Raw genomic sequence first — 10,569 nt, 5'->3', positions numbered from 1 at the left:
TAAGAAAATATCAAAAGAACTTCCATTTTCATTCTTGCACAAAATATATAACTTCAAGCACTTTCAATGACCCATGTCTATTTTCAAAAACAGTTTCAATGCCTTGATCCCCCCCCCCCCCCCAATGCACAAAACTTTCACAGATTTTAATGACTAATTGGAACCCTGGGAAAAAATTTCATGTCAAGGACCCCTAAATTACAGGAGTCCACATTTGGCCTTTGGAACCCCCCCACCCCCCATTTGACCCAAATCTGAGAATATGTTTGTTATTAGTCATGATTTTGAACAGCATTCAGTGAATTCAGTCTGTATTAATTAGTAGGTAGAGATAACAGAGAAACTGAACAAATTGTGATAGCTTTTTGTTTCAACAATTCTTCAATTTGCTGGGGACCCCCTTCAAGGACCCCTGATGCCCCCCCCCCCCCCCATCCCCGAACCACTGCACTAGTAAACCAGACCCCAATAACCTCAGGGCCAGTAGTGTTGGGCAAGTTAGTCTGGAAGTGTAATTAGTTAGTTATTACTCATTTAAAAAGTAATTAAATTACTTCACTTATTTCTTGGTACCAAAAGTAATTTGTTACGTTACTTGTTACTTTAAAAAAAAGTGTAAAACTGAGGTACAACCTGTTTAGCCAGCTCCTGTTAGAACTGAATCCACTTTATTGGAACAACAATTAACCTTACAGGAGTCAACGAACTGCATAGGCCTACTTTTTATTTATTCGTCTACTATAGGACACAATCGCGATCTGCCTACACAGTGGTCTCATATTATCTCCACACTTTGTTTTAGCGCTGTGCCAGCCCTGGAGAAAGTAATGCCGTAAACCTGAAGTTACTTGGAATAGCAACTGTAATATAATGACTGTTTTGGGAATTGTAATAGCTTTACACGTTACTGCCCCAAACTTCTTAGGACAGAGACAACGGGAGAACTGAATATAGACTTTCATTGTTTTATTTACACCACAATTATACAAACAAACATAAAACAGCAGCTTGGAATGTGAGGTGTAATGTTGCTTAGACAGGTCAGACAACAGGAATTAACATACGGTAAACACAACATGGAAAGACGTTTTAGACAGGTAGGGCTGTGTAGCAGGTGGACAGCCTACTTTTGTTCCAGCACCAGTGAAGGTTTTCCGTGTCAACAACACAGTAGTAGGCTATGTAATGTAGGGCAGTGCCCGTGTGCAGTAGTAGCCTATTGGTTGATCAAAGTCCACTATGGTAAAGCAGCAGCTTCGTGTGTGACTCAATTGTCCTTCCTCTTTGTCTGTTGTTGATTCTCATATCCCAGCATAATAGCAGGAAGTTCCCTGAAGTTCATGTGTGTGTGTGTGTGTGTGTGTGTGTGTGTGTGTGTGTGTGTGTGTGTGTGTGTGTGTGTGTGTCAGTGTGTGTGACTCACTCGCCACACACACACACATGCACACTTTTGAGTCAGCAGTAGTCACTTCTTTAAAACAGCAACTCATTTGTAACTGAAGGTGAATCACCAGAAGAAGAAAAAAGAAAAAACATTCCCTGACAGTTTCTCTCCGGCTTCTTCCTCAAACTTTCCGACCTGCTCTTCGGTCACCTTGGCACGGCACGGCCCGGCTTGGCACGGCCCTGTTTCTCCTCCTCTGGGGTGTTGATCACCTCATTACGGTCTTTGCCAGCTTGGCAGGCAGGCAGGCACACTCCGGATCTGTTAGCGAGGTCGCACCTTGCCCCGGGTAAGGTAATCCCGCTGTCCCGATGTAGGTCAGCTCCGCGCGGTGAGCAGAGAGGCATCAGAATCCCCCTCCTCCATATCCGGTTATCGGGGGCATCGAAATTCACTCCAAAAGTCCCATTTGGAGGCGACTCTTTTCAGTTCAAAACGCAGATATGACCTGGTTCAGAGACAAAGCGGCCAGCAGGCTCTCCCCGCCGGCAGAGCGGCAGCTGCCGGGGGCTTTGTACCTCTCCTCCCCGGGCTCCAGCCTCGCCCTCTTGCTGGGCAGGAAGTCTGGCGCCGCCGCCGCCTTGCCCCGGCGCTTCCTGCTCTGTCGGGCCGGGCTCTCGTTCTCTTTGTCCTCAGTCGCCTCGCTGCCGTGACCGCCTTCCTCTGGCTCCTCCACGGCCCCCTCCACCGCTGACGCCACGGCCGGCGGGGGCTGCTGCTCGGGCTGGGAGTCCCCGGCCTGGTTGGCGCCGCTGGTGTCCATCGGCTCTGGCTCCTCGCTCTCCCGGGACGAGTGGTAGATGTCCCGGGCGGATCTCATGACCAGAGAGAGCAGCAGGCTCCGGTGCAGCCTCAGACCGCCTCGCTGGGTCCTGGAGGCGTACAGTTTGCTTATGGACACGGCCAAGATGCGTCTGGCTTCGGCGTTCACCTCCATTGCGCTTGTTGTGGCACTCATTTTTTGGGGGTAATGCGCAATTACGCACTGGTTGTTTTGGCACTTTCCCCAAGGGTTGAACAAGTCGACTCGAAAATAGCCCGAGTTGAACTATTAAACGCTACTTTGTTTCTAGTTGTGAGTGGCTCCCTCTCTGTCGGCGTAATGGGAACGGGCGAGCAGCAGGGCGGCGTTTTATTTCCGCTCTGACGTCATTTCTGACATCATTTCTTCATTCCTCAGTCTAAACAGTGACAACTCAGGCGCCGCCCACACCTGCTGTGAACACACGCACGCGCACGCACACACACACACACACACACACACACACACACACACACACACACACACACACACACACACACACACACACACACACACACACACACACACACACACACACACACACACACACCATATGTTCCATTTGCTTCTTTATACACTTGATCTATTTTATTATAAACTCTTGCTTCCGACTGCAGCCTATAAAAAGTCCCATAGCGAGTTCGATTTTTTTAAAGGTTTTAGTCTACATGGCATTGTTTCCTCTTCAGTTAATGAGATCTATGACAGTAGAATTAATCAAATTAAATGCAGGCTTTATAGGCTAGTCTACACGCCATGTGACAGCTCCTTTCTACTGAACAACATGTAATGAAACAGACGTGTTGGCGTGTTGTTGTCTGGTAAACAGACGGTTAATTGCTGCCCTAAACCTATTAAAATCTCTTAATCTAGCTATTAGGCTAATGCAATTAAATCCATGTGGCTGCTAGTGCTATGAGACCAAGATCAGTGACCAAGATGAGATGATGCTCCATAAGATCAAGTTTCTAAGTATCATTATACAATCACCATCTTGTTCACCAATAAGACACATCCAGCAGAAGATGTATTGTTTTACAGGAGGCATATATATATATATATATTATTATATATAGTATATAATTATATATATATAATATATATATATTATATATAATATATATATATAATATATATATATTATATATAATATATATATATAATATATATATATTATATATATAATTATATATATATATATATATATATATATATATATATATATATATATATATATATATATATATATATATATATATATATATATATATATATATATATATCCCAGTATTGTGTAGCAGATGGTGTGAAAATCTGAAAATAAACAAATAAATAAATAAGTAAAGAATTAAAGAATTAAAATACATACATTAAATAATAATAATAATCATCATAATAATGAAAGCAGTAGGCTAAAGTTCCCTAAAATGTATAAGGGGGGGGGGCAGGAAACATTCAAGTGGCTATCTAATTATCTCATGTGAAAACCCAGTGAGCAGTTCAAAGAAATACGTGGGTAGGCTACAGGAAATATGTTCCAATTTCTACTCCGGAGTTCTCTCTCTCTCTCTCTCTCTCTCTCTCTCTCTCTCTCTCTCTCTCTCTCTCTCTCTCTCTCTCTCTCTCTCTCTCTCACACACACACACACACACACACACACACACACACACACACACACACACACACACACACACACACACACACACACACTCACGCACACGCACACACACACACACACACACACACACACACACACACGCTTACACGTGACTCGCACTCTCACTCTCCATATATGGCTCATCCGGTAGTAAGCCCCACGGGAACGCGCACAGTGGAAATGCCGTGACGCGAACGCGCAACCGCAGCTCACTTCAGTGTGGGGATTGCATCATCGCAACACCATATATGGCGCTGCCTGTCACCGGTCCCATAAGGTTACTAAGCAACGGTACGGCTGAGGTCAAACGGCAGGCAGCTGTCAGTCTCTCAAGCACCATCATGCTGCGTGTAAGTGCTGTGGGAAATATCTGCATTACCGTGAGAAATGCAAGACTGACCAATAATGTCTTTTGGTGACACATATTTGGATAGGCTAGTCCGCAGACAGAGACTCTACAGAGTAGGCCATTGCTGTAACATTTCAAGAGTTTATTATTCATAAAACAATGCAACTGTTTAACTGACTCAACTATGGTATCATCTCTTTTATGAATAGCTTTCTTCTTGTTTTTACTGTTTTTACTGTGCGTGTGTTTTTATGCTGCGTTTTTAGACGGATAGATACAATCATGTGTCCGAATCAAATTTTGTGTTTTTATGCAAATAACCACTATAGATGACAATAACAAAGGAAAACATTAAGAAATTTGGACGGTTTACACTGACTTCAAGCCGGTTTAAATTATTTTTCGGGATGTTCCGGGGCGGCGATGGCATTTTGCTATAGACGCTTTTAATTTGACAACATAAACATTCAAAATTGCCCCTAGCTTACTTCCTGTTGCAATGTTTGCTAATACAATAGAGACAGTCCGCATGTCTGGGAACGCCCACAAAATGTTAAACGGCTGGCGCGCGAGTGGGGTAAAACCGCCCATATATCTCATGGGCTGACTCACCAAAAGACGGTGCTGCGGCTCTAAACTACAGGTTTGGGGGTTCTAGAGCAGAACACAAGACGTCTGCTCAGATGTGCGTTTACTGCGGTGGTTAAATCCCCGATCGTGTCTGCCTGGGCTGGGCTATCAGCTAAATTCTAACTTTGCTGAATGGACAGAACGGGGGGTTTTACCCCACCCTGACCACGCCCCCAGGCTGAGCCAGCTAAACCAGCGTCTATGACGAGACGTGCCCTCAACCTATAGCTGACAGGAAATAAGCTAGGGTTCAAACTGTTCCCATAGCAACCAAATTCCGTGAAAACCGTCTATACTGCTGTTATTTTGGTGGTGGGTGAAAGATTAGTGGCATAGCGAGATAACTTCAGTTTTAACCCTGGGTTTGTCGTGCTACGACGCTAGTTCACTTCTTACAGAGATATATTTCCATAGCAACTTATATGCTGCACGGTTAACCTGGTCTGGAGCAGGTTAAGTTGCAAGGATAAGATTAAACCTTAAAAGGCACCGCCCACGAACCAATGAAATCAGCAGTTTGGAAATGGCAAACCCCAAGGAAGGAGCACAGATTGTGAGGGGTGGTCTGAGGAGAGAAAGAGAGTCTTGATGATGACTATTTATACGAGAGGTCTCTCTGTGATTTGCTGCAGCCCTACCTTGCAAATGTGATGCGCCCTAAAGGGCTAATGTACACCGCCTCCGGAACAGATGCGCTACAGACAGAACAGACTCACACTCATGTAATCTGTCAGACGTATGCGGGATCAGACAAAAATAGAACGGGTGCGTAATTTTTCCATACCGCATGAATCGCCAATCAATTAGAATGGGCGAGAGCAACTGTCGGATCCGCAGCGCAGCTGTAACGTATCTGGTGTGTACACAGATGATCTGTATTGCCCTGCGCTTTTTCGCTACGTGGACTTTAAGTGTAGTGTCGGGGATGCTGAAAACCTCGGCAAAAATACAATCTGCAGGACGATTCATAAAGTCGCCTGTGTACTAACGGAGCTACTGCCCGCATCTGTGTCATACATGTAGCAGAATACTGTATAAGCAACACATTCATTTTATTGGAATCACCCGCGTTAAAGCATACGTCTCCAAAGCGCACCGTGTGCGCAGAGGAGATGGCTGAACTTTCGTGGTGAAATCAAGCGAGCTGAATAATTTAATGCATTTAGACAATCTGCCATTTTTTGCCAGCCCTCCTTTCGGCGATTATTAGCTATGTGCTGCGTTGCCCTTTGTTTTTATTATATATTTAAATTCTTCATATTTCTTAGAGTTTGCTCCTCGAGTGTGAAGAAGGCAGCTCCACTGCTGTTGCTGCCAGACGCGGCCGATGACGTGTTTGGCCTCTCCATGTTGTGATTGGTCAGACGCCGGAGAGAACGCCCTTTTTATGTGCACGCTCTCTCAGCTTGATTAGAAAAACCTGGATCCACTTTCCGAGTTGATAACCACCGTCGTGGTACGGGTTAGCTTGATTGCAATGATCTGGTTAAGCCAAACCAGATCAAGGGACAGATCCTGGATCTGCTTATCCTACATTCGTGGTAGGGGCCCCAGGTCGAAGCCGACAATACCGCATACGCACATACACAACACATACAACAACAACAACAACAACACACACACACACACAGACACACACACACACACACACACACACACACACACACACACACACACACACACACACACACACAAAACACACAATACAACCAACACAACACACATTTGTGACACTGGGCCGAAGCCGACCGATACCATGCGGCCCGGCCCGACCAACACAACACAACACAACACAACACAACACAACACAACACAACACAACACAACACAACACAACACAACACACCTTCAAAATAAAAACACATAACCTTCCAAATAAAAGCCCAGAACCTTTCAAAATAAAAGCCCAGAACCTTCCAAATAAAAGCACAAAACCTTCGAACTTAAAGCACAGAACCTTCAAAATAAAAGCACGGAACCTTCCAAATAAAAGCCCAAAACATCCCAAATAAAAGCACAGAACCTACCAAATAAAAGCACGAATCCTTATAAATAAAAACACAGAACCATCAAAGCACAGAACCTTCAAAATAAAAGCACAAAACCTTCAAAAATAAAAGTACAGAACCTTCAAAATAAAAGCACAGAAACTTCACCCTAAAATCGCAATACCTTCAAGATAAAAGCACAGAACCTTCAAAATAAAAGCCCCAAATCTTCAAAATAAAAGTAAATGCATATAAAAGTAAAAACACTATTGTTTGCTGTAACATTTTACCATCATTAGGCTACATTAATTACGTTAATTACCATAAACAAATGAGATGACTGCTGCATTGTTCTCGTCGTCGTCGTCAGAAATGTTGTGTTCTTCATTATATTTGGTTTTACATAAAGGAAAAGTTGTGGGACATAATCTGCGGTTTCTGATTAATTTTGTTAAAAACAGCCAAGGTTTATTTGGAGCAAAACTGAAAGCATTGTTATCATAAAGAGTCAAAGTTTACATTTTTGTGATGAGTAGTTCTTAAGAGAAACAACTTGTACGGTCGCTATGGCTACAGTGTTGTGTGTGGTTATGCCGATGTGTTCAAGGTCAAAGTGGGGCACTGTGTGTGTGTGTGTCTGTCTGTGTGTGTGTGTGTGTGTGTGTGTGTGTGTGTGTCTGTCCGTGTGTGTGTGTGTGTGTGTGTGTGTGTGTGTGTTGCACACAGAGGGTGGGGCTGCTCCCTCACTGACCTACTTATCCACAACATAAGCACTGTGTGATATAACAGGGAATGTGGAGATTTTCATTGCTTTGGTTGCCAAATTTGAGGTATGAGTCCTGGTCGCTGCACTAGTGCCTCCTCTGGTCGGTCAGGGGACTGGGGGTGAATAGCGTGATCCTCCCACGCACTACGTCCTGCCGGTGAAACCCCTCGCTGTCAGGTGGAAAGAAACGGATGGTGACTGCACATGTATCAGAGGGAGCATGTGCTAGTCTACGGCTCCCCCAGATCGGCAGTGACCGGGACAGCAGGGGGAATTGGCCAAGTACAATTGGGGAGAGAATGGGAGGAAAATCGGAACAAAACAAACTACTATTCTCTCTTAATGGTACTGTACGGGTCGCGCTCTACCAGGTGTGCCACCGGGGGGCGCTCTACCAGGTGTGCCACCGCGGGGGCGCTCTACCAGGTGTGCCACCGGGGGTGCCCCAGGCCTGAAATAATCTTAGCTGAACAAAAAGAGAGCGACTGGGAGTCAACAATAGCTGGCAACACTGCTTTTATACCCTGAGTCATAGATGTGCCCAGCCCAGCTATAAATAGACTGATACCCAGAGTGACCCATTCCCTTATGGTGCCTTCAAGTGCTGTCTGTAAACGCCTGCACTCTTGGTAAATGGTAAATGGTAAATGGTAAAAGGTAAATGGTAAATGGAAAATGGTAAATGGTAAATGGTAAATGGTAAAATTCCACTCTTCTGTGGAAGACATAAAGATTAGGCATGTCCAAGTGCTTCCGGTCCGAAATGAGAACAAAATCGTTTGTTAGAGAATCAGCTATTTGGTGACTCTTGTTTTGTTTTATTTTAGTTACTTTGTCTTTGTTTTAGCGCTGTTGCTTTTGGAAATAATAAATGGATTGTTCCAGAATTAGTTATTTGACAACTGTTGTTTTCTTTTAGGAGTGAAGTGACACAGGGTTACTTTTCACAGGGAAGAGAGGAAAAATAATCAAATGATTCATTAGAAAAGTAGTGATTTGGTGACCATTGTTTTCTGTTATTTGTTACTTTTAGTGCTGTTGTTTTCATTTTCTTTCTTTCTTTTTTTTTAAGCCTAGTCCTTTGCGCAGCCGGCCCGGGTTCGAGTCGGGGCCTTTTCCAAGCAGAGCAGATTTGCCTGCAAACTTCCCTTTCCGTGGGCACAGTAGCCAGCTCTGAATGGGGGATCCTGAGGCGTTCCCAGGCCAGCGTGGAGATATCATCTCTCCACCTAGCACTCGGTCTGCCCCGTGGTCTCCTCCCAGCTGGACGTGCCTGGAACACCTCCCTACGGAGGCGACCAGGTGACATCCTTACCAGATGCCTGAACCACCATAACTGGCTCCTTTCTACGCAAAGGAGCAGCGGCTCTACTCTGAGTCCCCCACGGATGACTGAGCTTCTCACCTCATCCCAAAAGGAGATGCCAGCCACCCTCGTGAGAAAACATATTTCAGCCCCAATCTTGTTCTTTCGGTCATGACCCATCCGCTTCGACCATAGATGAGGGTAGGAACGAAGATCTCCCGTTAGATCGAGATTTTCGTTACAACAGTGTGGTAAGGCGAACACAATACCGTTCCCGCTCCTCTGATTCTCTGGCCTATCTCCCACTCCATTGTCCTCTCAGTTGAGACCCTGATACGTGAACTCCTTCAGTTGGGGTAAGGACTCATTCCCTACCTGGCTGGAGTAGACAAGCCACTGGTTTCCTGCTGAGAAGGCCTCAGAATTAGAAGTGCTGATCTTCATCCCAATCGTTTCACGTCTTGGCTGCGAACCGATCCAGTGAGCGCTGAAGGGCCCAGATCGATGATGCCATCAGGACCACATCGTCCGCGAAAAGCAGTGATACAATCCTCAGCCCAACGAACTGCAACCCACCCCCCCCCATGACTATGCCTCGCAATTCTGTCCATGGCTATCACAAATGGCCTATATTTATGTCCTATAAGCCTATTTTAGGCCAGGCACCAGCTCATATCGTTATTATATAATAGTGGCATAAATGTGAGCATGCTCTATTTAGCTCTCTCAGCATGTTTTTTGCTAGTTTCCACACTGATTGTACACTGACTGTGTAACCAAGTCCTGCCAGAGTCTCACATCAGTTGTGAGTTCAGCGGCAGTGAATCAAGCCGCCGTGTTTCGCATGCAGTAAACACCGTGGATATTTATCCGATTTCGAGAATATGAACGATGCATTTGAATTCGATGGCCGCCCGTATTTATTTGAGTCAGACTAACGTTTTATTGGATTCCAAACTGAAGGGCAACGGGAGCTTCTATTTCTGCTAATATGATGGACAGCAGACAGAGACAGGGTGAACACGCTGCACCAAGGTAAATACTGTGTTCATTTTCTCATTGTCTCTATGATATAATAAGGATATGAGCCGGTGCGTGGCAGAAAATAGGCTTTTGATAGGACGTGAATGCACGGATAACACATGCCCTATCGGCCTCTGTTCCATGCCGTTGTGCGGCGAGTTCTAGCTCCATTTTCAGAGATTTTTGGGTGACTAGGATAACATAAACCAAGGTGAAAATAAGGTTCAGGTTGTAAAAAAATAAATAATAATTCTTCTTTAATTCACCCTACTGTGCTGTACAGAATCACACTCCAAATTAGCCTGGTTAAACCCAGCCTCCACGTGACCTCTATGTGCTATCAGTCACGAAGAAGCCTACGCTACAGGCATAGCCTGTGACGTCACGGAAAAGGCTGGGTTTACCCAGGCTAACTCCGAATGACAGAATTCGAGTATCAAACAGGTGTTGTTTATTCATTTTAAGAATGGCATTTACCTGTTTTTGAGCTCTTTATTTTTTGCCGCGAGTGAAATGTTATATGGCAGGGATTTTCAAGTTGATTTCAACATTTACATTAAAACTTACATGAAAATGCAAGTGGGAGGTGGGTATAGGGGGCACT

At 44.7% G+C, this 10,569-nt stretch overlaps 1 protein-coding gene across 1 annotated transcript; it reads right to left on the bottom strand.

Annotated features, from left to right (window-relative positions):
- Positions 1 to 981: 981 nt before the first annotated feature.
- On the bottom strand, positions 982 to 2,532 carry ier2b (immediate early response 2b). The gene has a single exon (XM_083636329.1). It carries the CDS (start codon positions 2,400 to 2,402, stop codon positions 1,875 to 1,877), a length of 528 nt encoding a protein of 175 aa, XP_083492455.1. The 5' UTR covers positions 2,403 to 2,532; the 3' UTR covers positions 982 to 1,874.
- Between the last annotated feature and the right edge of the window lie 8,037 nt (positions 2,533 to 10,569).

This window comes from Poromitra crassiceps (assembly GCF_964638095.1).
Source record: "Poromitra crassiceps genome assembly, chromosome: 4".
Taxonomy (NCBI): domain Eukaryota; kingdom Metazoa; phylum Chordata; class Actinopteri; order Beryciformes; family Melamphaidae; genus Poromitra; species Poromitra crassiceps.
This window is presented reverse-complemented; position numbering and strand designations above follow the sequence as displayed.

What these genes read in the sequence shown, in the direction of transcription:
- ier2b (XM_083636329.1), bottom strand. Translation starts at nt 2,402, where the DNA reads ATGAGTGCCACAACAAGCGCAATGGAGGTGAACGCCGAAGCCAGACGC.